General features: G+C 38.3%; 1 protein-coding gene across 1 annotated transcript in view; it reads right to left on the reverse strand.

Moving 5' to 3' along the window:
• Positions 1–1,778: 1,778 nt before the first annotated feature.
• Positions 1,779–25,789, reverse strand: part of mcu (mitochondrial calcium uniporter) — a 94,257-nt gene continuing 70,246 nt past the window's right edge. Inside the window, exons 3-9 of the mRNA XM_066678909.1 lie at positions 21,821–21,884; positions 12,926–13,096; positions 11,081–11,185; positions 10,806–10,966; positions 9,434–9,637; positions 8,006–8,122; positions 1,779–7,463 (exon numbers count right to left, since the gene is read on the reverse strand). Coding sequence (XP_066535006.1) covers positions 7,383–7,463; positions 8,006–8,122; positions 9,434–9,637; positions 10,806–10,966; positions 11,081–11,185; positions 12,926–13,096; positions 21,821–21,884 — 903 coding nt within the window. The 3' untranslated portion in view covers positions 1,779–7,382. The remainder of the gene's footprint in view (positions 7,464–8,005; positions 8,123–9,433; positions 9,638–10,805; positions 10,967–11,080; positions 11,186–12,925; positions 13,097–21,820; positions 21,885–25,789) is intronic.

Consider the following 25,789-nt stretch of genomic DNA (forward strand, 5'->3'; position numbering starts at 1 on the left):
TTTTGAAGTCTGTCATTTTGGATCCAAGATTTGTTTTTTCAATGGGAAGAGGGTCATGTGACACATGAAACTTATTGGGAATTTCACAAGAAAAACAATCGTGTGCTTGGTTTTAACATAACTGTATACGTGTATATATGTGTATGTATATAAATATATATATACACACATCGAGAGAGAGAGAGAAAGAGACAGACAATATTCAGACATTAACTGCCTGTGTACACATAAAATCTTTGTGTAAAAGACCTTGGATCAAGTTAACAAAAACAAATAAACATTGAAATAATTATATTTTATTTAATACATGTAAAACTGCAATCATGAACTGGATAAGATAATTACAGGTAATAAATGAATGAATGAATAATAAAGTTAAAGTGTATGCAATAAATTACTAAATATTTTATTGAATGTCTGATGATTTTTAGAGCATTCAGGCGTTGCTTATACAAACTCAATTATGCTTCTTTTCTTTGCAGTATACAAAGCAACATGCAATGTGACTTGCGCAGTTCATATTAAACCATACTGAAAAAACATCAGGTATTGTGAGTGCACAAGAAAAAATTTTGTCCATATTCTGGAACATTCTGTTTGGCTCCTTGCTGTACCTTGACCCCATCCTAACCTTGATTTTCAACGTATAAAATCAAGGCACAATGTATCATATTTAAAGAGCACTTGGAGTGTACAGATAGAGGTCCCTTGGAGTATAAAACCCTGGGAATGCAAAACCCTGTGTCCACTTACTGTCCATTCCTATCACATTGATCCATCTTGTAGATGTCAGAGGTAGTTTATCTGCTGCTTCACAGTTTGTGTTGGTGGTCCTCCTTCATCAAGCGACACAGGATGTTATTGGCTGGATGGTTGACGGACTGTTCTCAGTCCAGCAGAGACATTGAGGGGCATAAAAACCCCTGCAGCACTTGTCTGATCCACTTGTACATGCACAATACACCACCACATAATACTACTACTACTACTACTACTAATAATAATAATGTTACATGTATGTTGCACCGTTCTAATACCCAAGGTTACTTTACTTTCATCAGAGAACATAACTTTGGACCGCTCAGCAGCAGGAATTACTGAAATTAACTTTTTCATGATATTCTAATTTTATGACCAGCACTTGTATACCATGCTGTTTTCGACAGACACATCTTATTTGGATCTGAAAATCTGTCACAGATGTCTTTTGTGACTGACTCGATTAACCTTGAGTTCTAAATCCTTTCTGGAATAAATAAGCAATTTCTCACCACTGCAGAAACAGCTTCTAGTTTTCTGGGATGACTTTCCACTAGATGGTGGAATATTTCTCTGAGGATCCGACTGCTTAGTCCAGGGACTTAAGTTGGATGATTATTTAAGTGTTAAAAATACCACTCCAACTCATCCCAGGGGCATTCTTACTCACTCCAGAGAACAGTTCCACTGCATCACTGGGATTCTTTATTCCCATCTAGTCAACAGTTGGCATTTGGCATGGTGACTAAGTCTCATGCACATTATGATCAGTGTTGACCTATGGTGAGTCCAGAAGCTGAGAGACACTAAACCCCTGTGTCAGCAGTGGGTGTTCTTAAAGCAATAGAATGTCTTCTTATTGGAAGGGCTGCCTGCATATTTCTTGATACTACTTGATTTAATTTTTATCATTTCATCATAATATTATTTACTACATAGTACATAGGCCTTCAACCTGTTTTTTCTCCACACAGGTGAATTAAAAATAACCCAGACTTTTGGTTCCAAAACTGGATAGGTATTTATTGATAACTGAATTACATTTCTCTTTTATACACATTTCATAAATGATACAGGAGTTTACATTTTCATTTTTATAGTCTTCCAACATTACAGCATCCACTGCCAATGGAAAAAACCCAGAACAAACAAAAAAGATTTGATTAGGGAACTGATGGGATTGCTCTGATGTCTCTTGCAGTTTTTGTTTTTCCAAACGTAAATTTTTATCTTGAGTGAACATGATAAAAATGTAAAAGACTGCACATATCATGAACGAAATCCTTGTGATACTGGAGACTGAAGAGGGAGAGAGGGAGAGAGGGAGAGAGAGAGAGAGAGGGGTGGCTGGATGTTGGCTGCCCTCTTACAAGGACAGATTTAAAGAATGTAGGGGAAGGAAAAATTGCACCAAGTCCTCAACAACCAAAAATCAGATCTCTGCAATTTATTTTTTTTTGGGTCATTTCTATATAATTTTCCCATGTAAACATACATTCATGCAACACCCGCTTTAGAATAATTTCCATATATTAGATATACTCTTGTAAAAAACAAACTAAAAGAAAAACCCAACAATGAAAAAATATAAAAAAAAAACAGATGTAGTAAAAAGGATTGATGGTGATCAGCATTGCGGCAACCGAAAGGAGCAAGTGAGGATGGATTTGGTATCAGCTTATCAGGTCGTTCCAGGCGATGAAAGAGGAGTGTTTTTTGGACAAAAGCACATCAGTGTCTTTACGTGTTTTTTCATTCTGGGGCATGCACCTGCATACAAGGATTTATGACTATTGATGGTATGTGAAGTGAGGGGGTGAGAGGCACAAAAAGAGATTGATTTACATTAATTGGTCAGGATCAGTATGGATTAGAATTTCTCTCAAATAAACCTGTTGGTTTGCACTTTGCCTTTACAAAGATGTATACAAACACAGTTACAGTTTCTCAGCTTTATGCTGTCGACAAAACCACGCATTAATAGAGCTGCAGCCTATCCATCCAATCTACTCAGTGAGAGACTAATGAACCCTTTTCAGATCCAGCTAATCACAGAAGACAATATCATTACTATTAAAACCCAAGGCTTAATAAGTAGCCACCCCAAAACTGTTCTTTAGGACCTTTTCCACAGAAGAACCACTTCAGGTTCCAGGTAGAGAGTATCTGAACATCCAAATATGTTTCCGGCGTTTGGCAGCACTCTTATCCAAAGTGATTTATAATTTTAATGATACATGATTTTAATTTAATTTTAGACATATTTAAATATCATGTCTCTTGCCCAGGGACTCTTACAGGTGTTGTGTGGCATTCCTGCCTGGGGTAAGAGACCTGGTCTGCCAGGTGGAAAGTGTAGTGCTGCTATGCTAACACAGCTGCCTGTATAAATGTAGATGAAGTAGCAAAGAAAAGCCTGCAGTGTCATCGTCTCACTCTATCAAACTCAACACCAATTAAAACCAAGCAGTCCACTAGCATACTACATTATTACTGAGCTTAAGCTTCCTTATCTTCTGCAGTTTCTCATGACCGAACATGATCTTGTAAAGAGAATGTGTCCAGACAACCATGAGGAATTTTTTGTCTAAATGTGGATGTGAAGAAAGGCTCATTAGAATGGGAGGAAAAACAAGCTGGACCACAAAGCAGAGGGTGATGGTGCGTTTGTCCACACTTGTCCAGTGGACAGTCATCCTGTTGTTAGCCCATGGATGTAACACAAATCAAGTATTTAGAAGCATGCAGCATAAGCAGTGGACACATTAAATGCTGTTAAATATAAAATAACTCTCTTGCAAAAATGAAAAAAAAAAAAGTTAGCAAATGAAAGCATTTCCTTAGCTAGCTAACTAGCGTGTACCCTTAGCTAGCATATACCCTTGTTAGCAACAACATCTAGCCTAAGGACACTGGTTTGTGGCTGTTCTTACACTGAAACAATTCAAATGTCAGACATTGCTGGGTATATTCCTTCAGAAATGAAGTGCACATTTACTCCTGAACATCCACAATCCTTCAGTGTTTACCTTTCCTACCCTTGACATTACAAGGTTCATTTCATGGAGGGGGTGACATTTATCTGGTGAAAGAGGCATTCCTTACATCAAGGACAGCAACCACAACTGATCTGCTCTGGAGGGTTCACACTATAGAAGATGTAAAATCATGAGACATTCTTTGTTGTCTCTTTTACCTCTTGTTTTATTTATTTCTTTTTTAATCTGCTTATGGCTAAGAGATGCTGAACAGCAACAGCACAGTGTCCGGAAAAAATGCTGTGCTACCTAGCAATTTTTTAAACATGTATAGGCAATTTATTTGCTATTATAATGTAGCAAATGCGGTGCTGCTAGCAAAAACAAGCCTGTGAACTTCAAAGGCCAGCCTATTACATCTGCATATTTGAAGCTTATAAATCACAGAGAAAATGTATTATTTCCTTTATGTGTTGCAGTTTTACAGACAGTTGGTTTACACCTCCTGCTATAGAGAGTTCATGCAGGGCATCATATTTGCCATCAGCTGTAGCCTTTGCATTGTGTTTGAGGGCAAAGCCTCATGAAATAACTCTAAATGGACTCTTTCTCAACTGGACATTATTGTGCAAGCGCAATCTCTTCACTATAACACCTAAGGCTGCTCTTCTTGGTATTAGACCGTTGTGCAAACAGTTAGCAAAATGCACCAACTGAAAACCAAGACATAAAGGTGCTCCCCCAGCCTCATTACAACAGGTAATCAAGAAATCAGAAAGATAATGACTCTGGATATTAGCATAGCATTCTCATCACCACTCAATGTCTATTAATTTGAAGAAAGCAGCTTGCAAGAGCATGTTGGTGATAAGATGAAGTCATGTCTTAATGAATGTGTCTGAATGAGTATTGGACAAATAGGGAAGAACACAATACCAGAATCCATGCTTTACAGCTCCAAACCTGGAGGGCTTTATCTAATCACAGTTTTGTGATTTCTCTGCTCAGATAACTTTAATTCAACTCAGCAGTTAGTTCCTGGGTTTAACACACTGCCAAAAAGCATTTGTTGCATTATTCCAAAAAATATTTTTTTTTAGTTCCTTAAAAACATTAGTGGATAATTCAGTAAAGAATGACTTTTAAAAACTATTTCCAACCGTAATGAACCTCCACATAATTTAAAGCTTCCTGGAAAAATCTTCAAATTGATATTGAAACTTTACATCTGCAATAGCACGGCCCAAAAACGCTTTAGTTAGAGTTAGAGCATGGCAATCACTAACGTCTGCTAGATTTCAGCCCTCCAAGACCAAAGTTGGACACACCTTCCAAAATCCAGAATTCCTATTTCTCTGTAAGAGTTTTTTATGAAAATATGCTATGAAAAAAGTCACTCAAACCATTTGCAAAGAGAGGGTAAGTTCATAAACTGGATTCAAACAGATCCTTATTTGAGCTGGAGGAACGTTTTGGGTTCGTCTGTTCACCTGGGTCCATTTAAAACCCCTGCCCTTCCCACAGTTTCTACTGCTTCAAAAGGCATTTGCTCTACTGCCTGTCTGCTAAAAACATCACTGGTTTAATAGACGGGAGGATGCAACAGTCACGCGCTACAGCATGCTGTAAAAAAGTGTGCGAGAAACCCACTAATTCTAGGATCTAATATATTACACAGTTCTCTCCATGTACCGCTATATTCTTGGCATACAGAGTATATGTGCATCTGAAAAAAAAGGTCGTGCTCACTGATGTTTGGGCTTCTTTTTTCTTCCTTTCCTTTTTTTTAGTTCCTTTAAGTAGTCCTAAATATCTTTCACTTCAGCAGCCCTTAGTCCTGAAGGGTGGGCACATCTGTCTCGTGGGGGGCTGAGGCTGAGAGACAGAGCAGCAGGAGTGGCCGTGCAGGAGCATAGCAGAGCCCTGACCAGCACTCTGCACGGGGGTGCTGTGAGGCACTGTGGGTAACGTAGTTTATTTTTTCCTACAAAGACAAAGAACCAAGCTTCCAAATATGTAATCCTCTGCTAAATCACCATGCTGTTTCCAAGCAACTGCGCACATGTTGGTTTGGAATTCATGTCACCATCTACATAGACTGCGACGAGTAAACAGCGTGTGGGTAAGGGTTGATATAATGTCAGTAGCCATATGCATGAGGACGTGGAACTGACCTGCTGTGGCATCTTTAAGATACTAAAGATACTGCTCTTGATGTAGAGTCGTATGCAAAAGTTTTAATACCTCTGGTCAGCTGAGAATTTAGAGCACATTTTCTTTTTATTGTTTGAGGTGAACCTATTGGAAGAAAAAAAAACTAGATTCCATTATTGCACAGGCCACATATTCTGTTTAATTTACCTACATGAATATCTTAAATTCAGCAAATAAATTAAATTATGATACAATAAAATGTGCACACAGGTGTTCTTTGTGTACTTAATTTGCTTGGGGCATCCAAACCTTTGCATACGACTGCCAATATATAATGTGTGACAAGATGATTAAAAATATCAACTCCTCCTCCAGTAAGAAACAAAAATGTAGATTCTAGTCATTCTCTTCAATATTTTTCTCACCCATCATAACAAATATAATATGGCTTTTAAAATAAAAAGTGCCAAAATTGATTTACTGTTTTTGTGTTTTGTTGGATTTTTTTTAACTTTTTCTTTTATCTTTCTTTTCTTTTTTTATTATTATGTTTTTATTTTTTTTGGAATAATAGAACACACAGTGATGTTTAGCCGGTATATCTCTGGTCTGCAGCCAGAAACAGGTCCTTAAAGGAAGTGATGACCCCGTTGTTCTCCTTTCACACACACAGTAGCAGCAGCTGTGTGGATAAACTCCTTGTGTAGCTCACTGTTTGCACGTCACACAACAGACAGCTGTGAGATGGGTCCAGAACAAGCCGTCCAGCACCTGAATATCCCTCATCGACACATCCCCACACTGGAAAAAAGGCCTAGGATCTTTTCTGTAGGCATGTTCAACTTCTCTTTAAAAAAAACACAGTGTCTACCCAAAGAGCTGAGTAGAGTTCTTAGGCTTTACAAGTGCTGTGCCACAGAGCTTATGTGTGCAAATGTCTTTTTGATTACTGTTTCTTTATTTTTCCATGTCCCATGCAGGGAGCGGGGTCACTGTCCGTTGGAGATCTAGTGTCCAAATCCAGCTGTCACTTCCTGTTAGGCATCAGAGTTTTCCTGCAGGCTGCTGTTGTTCTCTCTCGGTCCTGTAAGCGTTACCAGAGCTCACAGGGCTGCAGGCACAATGAGTATCATCGCCCTCCAGCACCAGAGAGGTTTCAGGTTTCTTTCTTTCTTTCTGTTGATTTCCTTTCCATCCCCTCCTCCTCTGCTTTTGTCATGTTTACTCAGTACTTAAAAAACAAAAAACCCTCAAGAACAAAAATTATAATAATTAAAAACCTCCAAAGATCATTTGGAGATGAGATGTAGAGACAGAGAAACAGAGAGATAGATAGATAGATAGATAGATAGATAGAAGTGGTGGAGGGGAAAATATTAATAACAAATAACCAAAAATGGGAAATTGGAAGAAGGAAGGTGGACGGAAAAATGGGGAGAGAGAGAGACAGAGATAAGGAGGGAGGAGGAAGGGAGGCTTTCACTCTTCCCGTCAATCTTTGTTATCGCTGATCTGCTGGATGGGGAGGTGCAGCTGGAGAGGATCTCTCAGACGCTTCAGGTCCAACTCCGCCTGAGAGAGAAAAATCATTTATTTTTATACACAGAAGAAACTGACCACTTGCACAAACCTGAGAAAAGTTTGACTCCCAAAGTTTATATCTATCAAACTTTCAGGACAAACTACATGTATCATCTGTAACCCTGAAATACATTACGCAGTTCAGAAACACAAGAAACATCTAGAAGCACAAGTTCATCTGACATTTCAACAATAAACTGGGTTTACATCACGTTCAGTGTAAATGCGCATGTTTGAAAACTATATGAATTTATGCTCATTTACAGCAAGTGGCTTATTGCAGCATTGTTAATAGGATGTGTTCGTTTGAGCATGAGATATTTATAAAAGCTTTAATAAAACAACAAAGTGGCATGTGTATGAAATGAATATTTAATATTTATAGTCACACACAATATTTTTATTGTAAATGTGAACACTGTATAGTTCTGTTTAATCCAATGCAGTGTAACTTACTTTAAAGCCACCATTTACATATATTTTATTAGTAAATGGTCAGTGGTAAGTGGTTTTGTGTATGTGTATCAGCACACCTCAGCAATAGCGTCCTTCAGTTTGTTGTATTTTTCAATGTCAAAGCGTGTCCTCTTCACCCCCTTGTGGAAGAACAGCAGATACTGCCTGTCTCTAGCATCAGGGTAAATATACTCCTGTAGGAGAGAACAAACACAGAGAATAAACAGAGAGAGGTCAGACAAGAGCCTTCTCTAAGAAATTCATTACTACTCTCAAGGCCAACATGGGAAAAGGGAAAAAAATGTCTAAATGCATCTATGGAAACTCAACACTCTTGTATGCAGTACTACTGTACTCTTGTATGCAGGAGCAACTTTGTTTCAGTAACACTGATGTAGGGTAGTGGTGGTGTGTTTGATGCATTGGTATGAGTGGATAAGACACAGCAGTGCTGCTGAAGTTTTTAAAAACTCACTGTCTGCTCTATTGGATACACCTCTCTTGTTGGTTCACCTTGTAGATACAAAGTCAATGGGAAGTAGTTTTATATTTTATATACAGTACCAGTCAAATGTTTGGACACACCCACTCAGGGAGAGTTTCCTTAGTTTTGGGCCATTTCCCACATATTGTGAATGTACAGTACCAGTCAAAAGTTTGGACATCATCTCATTCAATGTTTTTTCTTAGTTTTTTATTATTTTCAGCATTGTAAATGAATACAGAAGACATTAAGTCTATGAAGACTTTATATTCTTCAAACTAGCCACCTTTTGCTTTGATGACAGCTTTGCACACCCTTGGGGTTCTCTCAATCAGCTTCATAAGGTCAACACCTGGAATGGTTTTTAGTGAACAGCCGTGATCTTGTCAAGAGTTAATTTGTAGAACTGCTCGCCTTCTTAATGTGTTTGAGACCATAAGATGGGCTGTGCAGCTGCGGGGCTGGTACAAAGTTCTATACAGTGAATAGCCCTATTCCACCAATGAGTAATGAGAAAATGTGTCCTGGTATATATATATATATACACACACACACACACACACACATACATGTTCGCTCTCATGAGGTAAATGAGTAAAAGGGGATGTCGCTCAAGTCTCTGAAGGTGTCAGTGAAATTACAAAATACTTTTTGTGAGAACTCAAAGTCGCTATTGTGCCTATTAATGTTTGAATAAGTGAATGAGTTTATTGGAATTTGCTTAATACTAATGATTGAGTAACGTAAATCATATATGTGAAATATGCAAACATTCATTAAACCCAAAATAACATTGTTTGATGCCTTCTATCAAAAATAAGGCAGTCAGTAAAGCATGTCTTCAGTTCATTAGGCTATATTTTTCCAATTTACTGTGCGCTCAAGCAGAAAAATATTTATCTAAAAAAGTTGCCAATAAACAGTGCTATTAAAAATATATTGCTGAAATATGGTTCTTCGTTGCAAACACACCTATTAACATTAGAGTTTAACTGTGTGTCAGTGATGCTGAATGACTTACCTGGCGTGTGAGCACAAAGTAGGCATACATGGCCATGGCTGTGCCATAGGTAATGAAGTAGGTGACAGGTTCCATGATATCCCATGAGTATTCCCACCAGGTGAGCCGGGCCAACACACCAAACTGAGTAGCCATGTATGCCATACCCCCCCAAAGCACCCAGGTGGTCCTGCGCTCTGCCTTCTTACTAAGCTCTTCCTTCACCTGAAACAAACGGTCATGTAACTATAAAAGGAGATAAACACGGACAAATTCTTTTAATTCTGAATTAAATCTTAAAATGGTCGCTTTCTCAACTCAAATACTGGAATAGAGATTCCACAATGGACATTCAAATCACAATAGTGTGCATCAGCTTACAAGAGAGGAACTGTTTTATTGATGTTAGTAAATAGATGTGATCATTTCATCAGTCTCTGGTGAATTGTATGTTGATTTTACATGTAATTTTAGTTTTGTAATGGTTCAGTGGTTTAGTCGGGTATTAAAGGCGATGTTCACGATTGTAATAAAAAAACAACACTTTTTTATAAAATTCAGATGATGTTTCCTCACCATTTGCTAGCTCCCCAATCTGTTTGCATGCTGGAAATAGGCCTAATAGGCTTACAAAACCTAGTGTCAGAAAACGATTAAAGAACAAAGTGGCTCAGTCAGACATGCTAGGCTTGCTCTCTCTCTGCTCATGAAAAGAGATGAGGAAATTGCTTTAGTCCTGCTCCAAAGGTGGATATCAAATTTTTTAGGTAGGAACCCACTCTAAATTTGTGAGTCTGCTAACGGCACTAAAGTAAAGAACTACAACTCTGAACATCTCGAGTTACAAATTATTTTCTGTGGTAATCCAAACAGTGAATAAAAACATCAACTTCAGCCACATATAAACAGTCATTTTCCTCCTCAAACATACTATTCCACTTTAAAAGACACTGAGATTCTGAACATAAACCAGATAAACTGCAGCTCCCCACAATCGTTGAGGTTGCCTTTAACAAGCACTGTTAAGAACACTATTTAGAAAAGGTTTTAGATGCCCCTTAATTTGTGAACATACTTTTAAATGTACCCATGGTGAACAGATGTATAATCTCAGTAGAGACCATAAAATAGGATGCTGTGGAGCAAAAGAACAAGTGTATGGTCACCATGTTAAATGCCATGGCTAGAGGGATATAAACCATAGAATTGGGTTGTGGTGGTACTTCCATCTCAGTTTCATTATTCTCTAGTGATATACGCACCACTGCATCATGTCCTTGTCTACCTGGCACACAATCTAAAATGTCTGCCTACAGCCTGAATGTGACAAATTACACAGGATCAGACGTTATTTATAGAGCTCTCACAGACAACACACATCCTGGAAGGGCACCTTTTCTAGTGGGCGCAGCTGGGAGTTGAGATCCTCCAATCGTCCAATCAGCTCTCTCTCTTTGCTGAGCTGGTGCTCTTCTATACGCAAGGTGGTATAGAGCTGCTGCACCAGAAACTTCACGTCATTCAACCGCTCGGCTTCCTCATGGGCCATTAGCTCTGAGACACATACATATTATTAGCATGCGATAGCAAGATATAAATAATCCAAAGACACTGAAGCATTTCAAGCATTCCCACTTTACATCCCAGAATTTTTTACTAAACTCTCACCTCTTCTGGGTGGCCGCACCAGATGTGTAGTGTCATTAATGACCAGCTTGAAATCATCCAGCAGCAGGATATCAATCCCTGTAGAGGACGCTATCCTTGCTCCATCTACACACACACAGAATTATCCAAAGGGGGTGGTTGAGGAGGAGTGTGAAAAGGGAGAAATTGGTGGTGCTCCAATTGCAATCTTTCCTCTGGCATGGCTTTGGTAAATGGTGGCTATTCTCAGCACTTCTCATGCTCCACTGCTAATGCCACATAAGGGCACTTGTCATAAAATGAAACATTTTCTAATTTGAGAGGGAGAGTGGCTGGTGTAATCTTCTGTCCAGAGTCCACAGTGGAGTGGAGACTCAAGTGGTTCTCACTCTGGAATAATTGAGCCCATGTAGCTGTGGATGTCGTGCGCTATGCAATTAATTCTACGAGGATCACACTGAGCACTGAAACAGAGTCAAACCAGTGCTAGAACCCATTCATGGAGTAGACTGTTATATGACAAGCTATACTTGTATTCCATCCCTCTAATCTACTGTTAGAGCTCAATCTCCCACTGGGCAATTTCTCTTGAACCTTAATTTAATCGATGAATATATAAAGAAAGTATTTTCAATTTTTTACTTACTAAACTGACTGTATATTGTAAAGGTAAAAAAGAAATCGCATTCAACACAGAGAAAAGCTGGTAGAGAGGATGTTTATCACTGTGTTACCTCACCTTTTAATTACACTTTAATTATTTGGAAAATGAGGATACTAATTGTCACTATTAGGCTATTTTTATTTTAGCTGCTCAATACTCTCTGGTCATCACTGTCTAATTCTTCTCTCCATGTTGCACCAAAGGAAACAAATGAGGACTGCAGTCAGGCACACCATCTGTGCTTATGATACCATGCTGTTGTAGCACCTACAGAATAAGGAACAGGCACTGTCTTGCTGAAAAAACCATGAACTTCCCAGAAAAAGACGTTACTTTGATGGCAGCCTATGCCTCTCTAAAATTCAACATAAATGCTACTTTCACACCTGAATTATTCAATCAAGTTTTAAAAATAAATGTTCTCTTTGAATTGCCTGAAAATCCTCTCTAAGGTTGGGTACAAGTTTTGAGAGAAGTTTCTTCAAACAAAGCCTCTCCTGCACTAAATCTCCTCTAAAGTTTTTCTGCCTCTCTGTGGACAGCAACGTGGCCATATCAAGTACTTGATCGTATTAGGTTTTTTTTTCTAATAACAGAAAACCCTGTTATTACCCAGCATATTTAATATAATGTCACTGGGGAGCTGAAATACAAATATTCCTACACTTAAGTAACTGTTGTGCTCTCAGCTGATCTCATAACATCCACCATCTTAATAACAAAACTCACAAAACCCTGAAAACTGGAAACCCATTAGACTTACTAATGTAGTATTACTTTTGGAAGTAGTATCTTATAGTTTCTGTTGCTCGAACTGTAACAAAACAGTCATTAGTTTAGATGTAGGCCTCATCGTACATAGTGACACTTTGGGTGACAATAGCCAAGAACTCGCCTTAATGACAGCTCCAATCATTAGGCAAAGGTTATACCTTACACCAGAAATAGTTCTCATTCATTGTATTCCACTTTGTGACCACTTTGGTGCTTTATATCTGAGATGAACACAATGCTGACATTCCTAAATTCTACGTTATACATTTACAGTTACAGTTCTTTCCAAACATATAACTGAAATTCTTGTTATATCTCATGTCTTGGTATGCTGGTGTTATGGAACTGAACTGAATCCGTAGGTCCGTTTGCATAGGTTGACTAGAATAAGTGTTTAAAATGTTTATTGTGTATGTCTGTACTCCTACCGATGGAGTAGATGGCGACTCTGTCGATTCCCCGGTCCTCAGCCTGTAGCTGCTGGAGTAACACTCCAACGCTGTCGCTGAGTGGTTTCAGGGTGAACTGACAGCGCTCCCGTCGAGATGGCAGCCTCACTGAGACCACTGGCAGGCCATTCTGGTACACCACTGTCACCTCTTATAACACACAAACACACACAATCTTTAGGTGTCTAACCAATTAACACAGTTACACTGGCCACACTGTTAGTTATTGCTGTTTCTTAATGATTAATGATGGGGCACCACACCGTCTAGCTTCATGATCAATTGACAAAGCCTCTAAACTTCAGGTTGACAACTGAAGATTTCCTTCTAAATTATGAGACAGAGCCAATAAAGTTTTGTGCCTGACAGCAGTTTTGTTTCCCTGGCTTTATGACTGAAATAATTGTATCTAGACGCAGCCTGAGCACGGAGGCTGTACCCCGGACCACCAGTAGGGTGCAATGTGGCTGTAACAGTGTTTCAGAAGGAGCATATTCTTGAAACATTTATCCTACTCACTCTAGTACTGCAGTACTGGATGTGGCTGACCAGTGCTTCAAAACCTTGTTTGTGTATAGTATTATCTGATAAAAATCTTAAGGCTATAAGCCTTGTCATGAAAGATAAGAAGCCCATGCAGAAACCTAGAATGCAGATTACCATCCCTCAAACCATTTTTAACTAATTCTTTGTTACCTGCGATTTATACCTGAACAAAGAAATTCAACATCATCCTCTTCTCAATTAAAAGATATACATCAATTCAATTATTCAATTCAACAAAACTAAGCGATAAGGGATTTTAAAGATCAAAGTACTTTGCAGTAACTTAACATTAGACATATTTCTCTGAGAGCAAAACAACTTTTCAAGATAATGCAGTTACCACTTGAGAACCATAAACAATATATTTGTAGTGTGAATTTTTACGACGATAACTTATGGGTCAAATATAGTCAGCACTGTCTGTGCTACATTTTAAGCATGTATACTGACTGCATTAGTATCCAATAATAAACACAGAAGCACTCTGAACATATGTTTGTGCATGTGAATGAGCCTACATAATGGATTTGTACTTTCAAATCCTGTTTTGCCTGACAGCATTGCATTACATATCTTTTTTTTATGAAAGCCCATTTCCACAACAAAAAATAAAAATGTAAAGAAAAACAGCATTTTTGTTCATTATCAAGTAATTTGCTCTCTCAGTATTTTGAGATACTATGTCAAATATAGTAAAATAAAATAGTATCTCAAAGTTTTGACATAATATCTCATTCTGTGATACTAACCCATTACTTGGAGAAAGTATTTAATTATTCTGAGATAGTATCTTATTATTCTGAGACAATATATCATTATGGGCGGCACGGTGGTGCAGCAGGTAGTGTCGCAGTCACACAGCTCCAGGGGCCTGGAGGTTGTGGGTTCGATTCCCGCTCCGGGTGACTGTCTGTGAGGAGTTGGTGTGTTCTCCCCGTGTCCGAGTGGGTATCCTAAGGGTGCTCCGGTTTCCTCCCACAGTCTCAAAAGTTTCCTCTCACGACTCAAAAGTTTCCGTAGGTGTGAGTGAGTGTGTGTCTGTGTTGTCCTGTGAAGGACTGGCGCCCCCTCCAGGGTGTATTCCTGCCTTGCGCCCAATGATTCCAGGTAGGCTCTGGACCCATCGCGACCCTGAACTGGATAAGCGGTTACAGATAATGAATGAATGAAAGTATATCGGTATATTGAGACCTTGAAATACTGAGATACTATCTCAATATTTTGATATCCTACCTCATTATTTTCAAATACTATGTCAATATTTTGAGATACACATTATTTCAATCATCTCAGTATTTGGAGTATAAATAATGAGATAATATCTCAAAATTATGAGACAGCAACAGGCTTATTTGTATGTATTTGATATGGTAGAAACAGGCTTCCATATATTTCCCCTACTAAGGCATTGAAGTACAGTAGAAATATAGGTTAAAACTCCTAATATGCCTTAAAAGCCCACTTGGAAATTGTTTTGGAAAAAGCTAGTGAAATATAATACAAATGCAGGTAATCTTATACAGTATGCAGATTATTTTTTTTGTTACGTTTGTTGTGTGTTTAAAGCCAAAACAGGTTCTATAGTCGTCCTAGATATTTGCAGTTTTCATTGCTTTGTGGAAGGGGGAAAACATAACACCATTTTGTACCAGATAGCACACTAGCTAACTAACTTAACTCATCAAAAGATTAAAAATACAATTGTGAACACAATTATATAAGACACTTATAACTCAGGTACAGTAGTTTCTATATGAAATGACTAACTGGTGAAATTTTGCTTGTGATGTGTGACTGGGCAAGTATTTTGGTATATTTGTATCAATGTGGACAGACAGTTCTGAACATAAATCTACATGAAAACTATGGATTAAAAGTGTCTTGGGGAAAAAAAATTATTTGAGATGGTCACTGTGTATTTAGATCTATCTGTTGCCAATTTCCTCAAACAGCAAAACTTTAATATATAATTGTAAGCAGGGCACTGTAAGGCTTTTCCCCTGAATTCTGCATTGTCACATTAAAACAATCTTCAGTCAAAACCACCATCTCATTCAAATATATCCAGTGCATCTCTAGGTTTAGAAAACAAAATAAAAGCCTTGGTGTATTGTATAAAATGCATGGTCTGCACAGGTGGTAAAACCAAGCACCCTAATGGTATTTTGCTTGGCTATGATTTTGTTCAGATTTAGCGGACCTATATGCCTAAAGAGTGGGCCCACTGCTTTGGAGAAGAAGTTGGAACTTGATCACTGAATTTCCATATTTATAAGAAACTGCATAGTGCCAGTAAAACACCTCAAGTGCTTCAGAATTACTTTTATTTCATTATAGAAAGTGACCTTAGAAGAATTGATCATGATGCATATTCCTGAGAGGAGGCACATCTTGGAGGCAACACCAGGGCAGTTTTGAAATGAAAGTCTGGCCTCCGAGAGCATCACACTCATGATTAGAACCGTCTGTCTGCTGTGTGTCAGCTTTAAATCATGTCCTTAAGTTCAGCTGGAGTCTGGACCTTCTGGATGGTTGGTATTTCCTATGGGGATTGTGCTTTGCCATTTACATACAGCTCAATTATAGCCCCCATTAGACTTAATGAGGAATCGTTTCAGGGAATTGTATTCTTTAGCACAGAGGTCTGGGGGATAAAATATGGCCATCTCAGAAGGCTCTTCAGAACAGATGGCTTCATGACGGAAGTGTAATTTTTATAAGGAGCATGTAAGGAACGTGTGCACAGCTACAGTCACATGTGGAGTCTAGGGCTGTGCCATGTCATATCGTTCAGGATAATATCGTCATAAAACAATAAAAACTCAATATTGTGATAATAATGCTGTTCTAATTTGTTTACTTAATGACATCATGCAGTTACACATAATATGGAATAAGTTCTTTACATGAGTCATTTAGACACAGTGAAATACGGTGAAAAGTGGCTCTGAAGTGAAGGAATTTAGCCCTAAATAAAGGGAGTGACATCAATAATCTGGAGGTGGTTCAGTTACAAAATATCAGATGTACAATAAACCATGGTGTTATGTAAGAAGTGAAAGAAGCCTATAAAAACAGAAGGGGAAGCACAACTAATCTGTTTCACCACCTCAAGCAGAAGCACCTGGTTGAGGACGAGGAAAATTAAAAATGCCGTTAGAAGACTTCAGCAGCCAATGAACTCTAACCCTTAGCAGATAAACTACACTCAGCAGGGCAACTGTTCTTTATTTGTTTAGTTATTTATTGTGAAGCGTTTATTGTGAAGGTTACTTTTGTATAGTTGTTTACGTTTGCTGTTTATATTCACACATTAAAATTTCTGCACTTTGGTTGTGTGATAAATTATATGCTACACTATTTTTTACAAAAACAGAATTAACAGAATGTTAATGTTTACAATATAACCAAATGTTTACAGTCACTTGTGAATGTTTGAAACTTTTACCTATGTAGTAAAATAAAATTTTGAATAAATAAAACAATTTAACATAAATCATATAAATAAAATATATTTAATTTATTCAAATTAATTATAATAATTATTAAATGACATTTTGTTGCAATAGTGTGTTTTTAAAATTAATAAAATTATATTTCACTGTTTTCTGTCATATCACCAAGAATATCACCAAAATACCCTGAAAATATTGTAATATTTCTTTAGACATTAGCCCATGCTCCACCACAGTGGCCAAAGCCCAGGAGCCGACAATGCACCTCATTGCTGATCCAGGATTTACACCACAGAAATATTTTTTGTAAGTGTTTGAGTCCTGACTACTGAAGAACAGGGTTAATAAACTGGTCAATGACTGTAGAAACAAGGCCAATTTAATGTTATGGCTGACGGGTGTTTTATATACATAGAATAACTAGGGGGTCATTTTCTATATTCCTAAATGGAGGCAACGACTTTAAAACTTCAGTATGTTAAATAATATATACATATTTAAATTGCCATTGGTTTCCAAACGCAAAAAATCTTATGAAACTGGCTATAAATTAGCTCACTCTCATACTAGCACACATAGGAACTGCACCACAAGAGGCACTATTTTAGATTCATACTGATTCAAGTTTAGGAACTGCCTGATGAGGAAGTGCTATTAAGTGCTAGCCATCAAAAACTCTTTATGCCCTTGTTTTCATATTGGCTGGATCACCTTCACCTTACACAACACCTCCTCCACTGTTATTGCTTTTTTTCCTTTCACTGCCAGAAGGCTTCCTCTCCTTATTCTCTCCCCTGTGTCTGCCCCTAGAGGCTGATTTCACTGTTTTAATGGCAGAGCTATTAAAATCCACTTCAGAACTGTCCCCTGCTAAACCCACTATGCAGCACAGCTCTGCTTTCGGTGTGCACCAAAATCTGAGCAAATCTTATACTAGCAGATTGTTAAACATCCTTCCACAATACTAAGATTAATGTGACTCAACATGTACTGGATGCCTCAATACCAGCTTAATGGTTCACTCAGTTCAGATATCCAGTATCACTTAAGTTGAGTAGTAGGAATCGTCAACATTGTAGCTGTGCTTCTAACACAGCTCACTGAACTAAAAATGAACTGCTGCCCTAAATTCTGAGAGCTTAGGAAAGACATGATGAGAAAAGTTAACATAAAATACAATCTGTGAATCGCTGCTGATTTTAATTATGAATGATGCTCAAAAAGGGAAATAATGCCGTTTTTGTTTCAGAAGTGGAAAAGAATGTGAGCAGAGAGAGTCGAATCCAGAGTCAATAGTGGTAAACACTGAATAAAGAATTTCAGTATGATCCTCAGATATATGTACTTCTCTCTGAAGTACACGTGGTTTTACAGGTATTTATTTTACTCTAAAGCACTGTGTTTATTTACACCATAAGCACTGGTCTTACATTATTCCCAAATTAAAGTAGGAATGAGGAGTTAACTGTGAAAGAGTTGAGATATTGACTCTGATGTGTCTGAGAGTCGTGTTGACTCTAGGCAAGTGACTCACTCTGAAAGCTGAAACAATAAAAGAAAATCAACTAGGTTGAAGCTGACTGATGCAACTGATATCCACCAATGCTTATTTACATTTTAAGTAATGAAACAACTGAAAATTTTCTGGATCTTAAATCTGATATTGTGCTGCCCAAACATCAGAGAAAATCATTGAAAAATAACACATTTCTGTAGCTCTAAATGACATTTCTGCACCTGTCAACAGGTAGAGTCTTCCTGAGGAGACTTGTCTAGCTGTCTCAGGTTTGAAGGGTGTCTTCTCCAGAAGCATGTTTCAGCTCTTTTCGTAGATGTTTGACAGGGTTCAAATCAGGGCCCATTGAAGGCCATTTCAGAATAGTCCAGTGTTTTGGTTTTAGCCATCGTTAAGTGCTTTTACCTGTGTGTTTTGGGTCATTATCCTGTCAGAGAACACATGACCCATGACTGAAACAGAGATTTCTGACACTTGGCAATATGTTTTGTATCAGAATACCTTCTTAGTCTTGAGATTTCATTCCTACAACGGTTCAAGACAACATGTGCCAGAAAAAGCAAACCAGCCCTCCTCCGTGTTTCACGGTAGGTCTAGTGTTCTTTTCTCTGAAAGCTTTTTTTTTTGGTCTGTGCACATAGCACTGATGCGACTTGCCAAACAAAAGCTCCAGTTTGTGCTCATCTGTCCAAAAGAATGTTCTCCCAGTAGTATTGTGGCTTGTTAATATGTATTTTAGAAAATTCCAGTCCGTTTTTGCTTTAACAGTGGAGTCCTTCTGTGTCTTCTTCCATGGGGCCCACTGTCACTTAAAAAGCAATAGATGGTTCAATCAGATGCTAATGGAATTTGACCTTGGAGTTCAGCTTGTATCTCTTTAGATGTTTTCCTTGGTTCTTTCATTCACATTATTCTTCTGTTCTATTTAGGGTAATTTTTCTTGGTGCAGCTGCGTCTAGGGTGGCTGGCTACAGTCCCATTGACCTTAAGCCTCTTAATATTTGCAACTGTAATCACAGTAGCACCAGTTTTGAGATGGTCTTATAGGCTTTACCTTTAACATGCCTGTTTAGAATGTTCTTTCTCATCTCATCAGTCAATTCTACATTTTGCTTTTTCTGTCCCAGGTTCAGTGTGATGTACAGGATGATACCAAACAGTAGTTTTCTCTGTTAAAATTGGCTGCAAGGCTGATTATATATATTTCTAAAACTGAAGGCATGAGTGATAATAATTAAAGGAAATTAATTAGTTTCAAATATTACTATTATGCATTTTTAATAATTAATAATATTAATATATTTAATAATTGCATGTATTTATAGCACGGAAGCATGGGAAGTCACGGTGGTGCAGCAGGTAGTGTCGCAGTCACACAGCTCCAGGGGCCTGGAGGTTGTGGGTTCGATACCCGCTCCGGGTGACTGTCTGTGAGGAGTTGGCCTGTTCTCCCCGTGTCTGCGTGGGTTTCCTCCGGGTGCTCCGGTTTCCTCCCACGGTCCAAAAACACACGTTGGTAGGTGGATTGGTGACTCAAAAGTGTCCATAGGTGTGAGGGTGAGTGTGAATGTGTGTGTGTCTGTGTTGCCCTGTGAAGGACTGGCGCCCCCTCCAGGGTGTATTCCTTCCTTGCGCCCAATGATTCCAGGTAGGCTCTGGACCCACCGCGACCCTGAACTGGATAAGCGGTTAAAGATAATGAATGAATGAATGAATGTATTTATTTATAGCTTATATGTTTTTATCTTGGGGTGCCAACCAATATGTTCTATCTTTGTAGAATAAGTAATGATTTATCTCTTAATGATTTATCAAATGCATGCTTTGTTTACTCTGTGACGTACCAAAGGCATGAGTTTCTACATGAGAACACTGCTTGTAACTTCAACACAGTTCAGGAGGAATGAAACTATGTTTCAGCATGTTGAAGGGTACCACCAAATTTACCCATGACTTCATGTATGTAGTTGTGAAAAGAAGTTCACCCAAACAGAAGAGGAGCTGAGTGCAGCTCTAGTGCACAACCACAACATTACATTTGCAAACACAAAATCCTTTTCACATATCTGAAAATCCACTCTATATTTCTGAAAGATTTTACACATTTTAACATAGTGAATTTGCTTTAAATGTAAATGCAGTCTTATACACAGCTACAAATCTCACTCGATTTGTGAATTGCTTTTTAACCCATTGAATCCATATGTATAGACACTGGCCACTGGCAAGCCATTTTCAGTGAACCCATGTTTAACAGAGGGTTTTCCCATTAATGGCCCTGGTGTTTGCTTCCCACTAATTTCTGTTAATAAGACAACAATCTGCCTGCCAAAAGCAGCACAATTAAGCTCTCAAGTGGGCGAAATAGCATGCGCTCCAAAGTACTGGTGTTGTTAATGTAACCAAGGCACTTATCATTAGTTAATTGGCTAAACTGAAAAAGAAGCAGAACTGAAGTGTAGCATAAACTCACAACTCAACATTGGCTGAATGTTTAGACAAGTGTAGTGTTTTCCAGCTCCTCATGCTGACTGAGCCTGTCATGGCGTAGTAGCCCAGGAATAACGAAACCATTCCAGTGATGGAAGAAACTACATATGTCAGACAGCTCACCCATGTTGGGGGATGTAACGTAAAAATGCAAGTTCATTACAAATGGATAGTTACATCTCTTACTTTGTAATGGGTTTCGTTTATTGAAACTACTTTCTTCAGGGAAATTTCATCCAAATGAAAGTACAAATGAATACCATAAATATGAATTGAAAGAAACACCTATTTACAGCAATCATATGTCACTGAATGTGAACAAAACACAGACAGGTATATTTGATTCAGAAAGCTAGAAACAAGACAGAGGAAACAGTCACCTTCATGAATAAAACAATGTAAGGATTACAAAGCTGTTCCTAACTGAAAATATGGTCTGTTTAGGTGAAGTCTGTGCTCTGTATTCTCCAACACAGTGAATCTATATTAATTAAATTCATATGAGCAGGATTATAAGATTTAATGGATTGTTCACAGAGTTTAGACAGCATTTCCCAGACTCACTGTGCACCGCATACCTTCACAATCAAAATCATGCAGTCAGGTACAGGGACTAAGGATTAGGATTATGCACTCTGAAATGCTCAGTAACTATTAATGTAGACTAATGCAGAATTAGGAGCCTCTACTACTCTATTCTACTGCTGTAGCGTGTTTCTTGCCCAGGCTGGGAATCAAACCCTGGCCAAACTGTTAATAAATTCTTTCCCAAGGTGGGAATCCAACAGTGTTGCTCATTGATACACATTGTTTATTCTCTCTCTCTCTCACACACAGACACACACACAGACACAGATTTTCTCTCACCTTCAGGAGCAGCAGGGGAACACAGCAGTCTCTGAGCTTGCCATGCGGGAGTACCCTTCCAGCCCTGCGGAAAGAGAAACACAGGAGGTCTCTTACTGGCTGATTCATAAATGGAATTACAGCACAGCATTCGTTTGACCAATTAAATGTTGCAGAGTCAGACACATTCATACTGACTCTGCGTGTAAACTGTCGCCTCTGAGAGAATTCTTCGTTGTGGTTAAAGCTTTTTTGTTTGTGCCAAATCAGGCTGCAGATGGGCATTCCCTCACTGAGGTTGCTGTAGCGCCTCTGTTTGCGTGGTTACAGTCCTGCGGATTTCCATCAAGAGCAAATTTTTCCAAATGGTGACTGGAGGGTTTTTGCAGACACAGTTCACGAGTGCACAAGCACACAAATACACACACTGTTTGATCATGGAAACTATGAAGAACAGAGCTCATTTATTTAGCTACGCTATATTTAACCCAGCCTCTCAGTCCATGAGCGAAGAAATTCTTTTTCTCTGGGGATTGTTACTTTAAATGAGAATGTAAGAAACTACAATATGTAATTGTGCAACAGTCAATGATAATATTGTTGGTTATGTGCTTATTAATAGCTCCATATTGCTTTGTACTCAACAGGGTTGAATCGCGAGAGATGCCCAGTACAGCTGACTATATGTTGCAGGAAAGACATTAAATTAGTTCCAGAGGATTCCTGTTGAGTCAGGGAAAAAGAATAGTGAGGACTTTAAATAGGGGAGGGGGAGGGGAATATGAGAGAGAGAGAGAGAGAGAGAGAGAGAGAGAGCGAGAGAGAGAGAGACATAAAGGACAAAGGAGGGTTATGGGAAACCATCATGCTTCCAACCCCATTCATGTAGAGTAACACACATACACACACAATTTTGACATTCTGATGTTTCTGCAGTAAAACCCTTCCAGGGGGGAACCACACTGAACAGACGGAAAACACCTCATGTTTTCCACTGAGCTGAGAGAGAGAGAGAGAGAGAGAGAGAGAGAGAGAGAGAGAGAGAGAGAGAATGCTAAAGGGGAGGGGTGCTGATGTGGAGGAGATATCTGGGTATTCTAAGTAGGAGCCGTCTGTAAGTTCACATGAAAACAGCTAAATGTAGCAGTTACACACACGCACACACAATATTCAGTGATAAGCAGGAGCCAGGCCATTTTTCATTTCAAACTAACAGAGAAATGTCCACTCCAAATCCCAGACTGAATGTCATTGAATATGTTTGCAGTTTTTTATTTTGGAACTTTGAGGGTGTAGTAAATTAACCCCTAAAACTGTGATGGCAGGAATTGACCACATTGGTCTCACCTTTTCTACAGTTCCTATACAGTTTGTATGGTTCATGATTTCTACATCATACTCAGTCTGATCAAACTGTGGTCTACTTTGTATAATACCTGCAAAACATTTTTTGTTTGGTTTCGAGATGAAATAATACCACCTTTGTTCTTCCTGTATGTCAGTGCGTCTGTTGAATGGAGAGCAGTGGTTTGCTACTGGTATTATCAGGACACACATCTGCTTTAAATAGGTCTGCAACAACCCACCCATCCCTCACATGTAACCACGCATTCTACTTTGAAACAACCAACCTGAGCTGGCAGAGGCGTGAAAAAATATGTATTAATAATAATAATAATAATAATAATAATAATAATAATAATAAAATACTGTTTACATGGGAAGACATTTATTTAATTAATTTATTCATTTATTTTTTATTGTAATGCTTCCTTGTGAATCCCTGTAGAGGACTACAGTAAAGCATTCATTTTTAAATAGGGAAATATACCAGTATAAACGGGCATGTGATGATCTCTCTCATGATTCTCACAAAGGTGAAACCACAAAATAGAAATGACTAGTGGACTCAAGAGCTCAAACTACCCTCCAAAACTAAAAACAGAACAGCATTTTAAACAAATCAAATACAGATATTCATGAATAAGTGCATTTTTTGTAGTTAATCAAATTATTATTAACTATTCCTGTTTGACCTTAAAAGTGTTTCTTATATCTAATACATTTTTGTTAAATTCAGCTGCTTAAATGTTTTGTTAAATTTAGCTGTAAATGGGGAACAAACAAAGTGCCTCAGACAGAGAAACAACACGGATGGAGGTAGGGGGGAGGCAGGGAGGCAAGCCCAGTGTCATTGCTTTGGCAATGATCCTGCAGGAATTGGTGGATCTGAGCTTCTGAAGCTGTTTTTAGTGTTGAGATCAAATGTAGATTTGTTATACAGAATCTTATACAGTAACTTGTCCATTTTAAACACAGTGCAATGGGTTATGGTTACATCTCTGGACCATAAACCTCACTAAAACACATTTATTACTTTTAATTATTTAGTAACATCATGAGAAAGCAGGGTGGTGTTTCATCAGAGCGTGGGTACCATGTTCCAAAGTGTATAAATTACCTTTACAGTCTACAGCTGGTTCCCTGCTCATATCCTCTCGTTCGCTTTTATTCTTCTTATAACTGAGGTTCTTGAGGAGCTATCCACTTTGCTGATATACCTGTTAGTTTGATGCTCATTGATTTATACATAAGTGTCCTGAAAGCACCGGATGGTGTTCTCTGCCAATGCTGTGGTTACTCCTTTAAGAACCATTTTAAAGCTTTGTTTGGACTAAAGAGCTACTATCACAGATTTTATAATAGTAAAATCAGCAGCCAGGCGCAACTACATGTAGTTTCATCCATCCATCCATCTACCTACCTATCTATCTCATTTTTATTATAGTATTATTTATTCTTATTTTAGTGTATTTCATTATATAAGAGAACAAAATAACATAGGAAACTGTTAAACTGGATTAACATCCACCTGTCAAAAACACACACACACACACACACACACACACACACACACACACACACACACACACACACACACACACACACACACACACACACACACACACAGAGAGAGAGAGAGATCTACAGCCACACAAGTGCCTCTCCATCATAAAATCAGTCAGTAAATCAGAAACAGAGCTATGCAGCATTTTGCTGACAGATGGTGTTAATTCCTAGGACAGGATAGAGGTGTGTGTGAGAGTCTGGTAAAGCTGTGTGCCGTTAAGGAGTGTGTTGGGGTGCTGTGGCGGCCCGGTTGTTGACTGCGGATTTCAGGAGAAAACCAGCATTAATTAGTGATGAAGAGTTAACGAGCCGATCTCCCTGCAGTGAGCCATGTCAGCTTTCACGCTCGCTCAAAGCTTTCAGCACAACACAGCAGGAAACAGCATGTACACACACACACAAAATAGTCAGGTATTAATTTACGTGTTTAAGAATTTCAACATATCATCCAATGATATGATATTCAGACATGAACGTAAGACATGTAAGATATTACATTTCAACACTACTATAAATCAAACACCCATTACTCTAAATGTACTCTACCACCACCAAAGCAACATAACAATCACGGTTTACCAAGCTCTGGGCACCTTTTTTGATATTCAGAAAATTAATTGTGCTGAATTATTAAGCTCCTTATAATATATAAAAATATATATATAGGCCTTTATATAGTTTCAGTCAGTTTAATGTATTATTAGTGAACAAGAGGGTAAACAATTTCTGTACTGGTCTAAGTGCTGCATATTGTAAAGAAATGTGTATCTGCTGGCAAGTCGACTTAAAATGAAGCTTCTGAGCAAAGAAAGCTGACACATCAAAAATGCTTCAGAACAAATGATGGTGTTGTTTGAGAAAGTTAAAAGTGATTAAATGCAGTACTAGGATGTGGGGTAATGGCATTTCATGACTCAGCAGCAACAGCTAATGAAACCTATTGAGCAACGCCAAGTGATACTGTACCAGAAAGAATATCAGAGGCAACAGCAAATGATGGGGAAAGAAAACTTTACTAGACTTTTAGACTGTTAACACACACACAAAATAACCTTTTTTTTTTTTTTTTTAAATAACTCA

The sequence above is a fragment of the Hoplias malabaricus genome, chromosome 8 (assembly GCF_029633855.1).
Source record: "Hoplias malabaricus isolate fHopMal1 chromosome 8, fHopMal1.hap1, whole genome shotgun sequence".
Taxonomy (NCBI): Eukaryota; Metazoa; Chordata; class Actinopteri; order Characiformes; family Erythrinidae; genus Hoplias; species Hoplias malabaricus.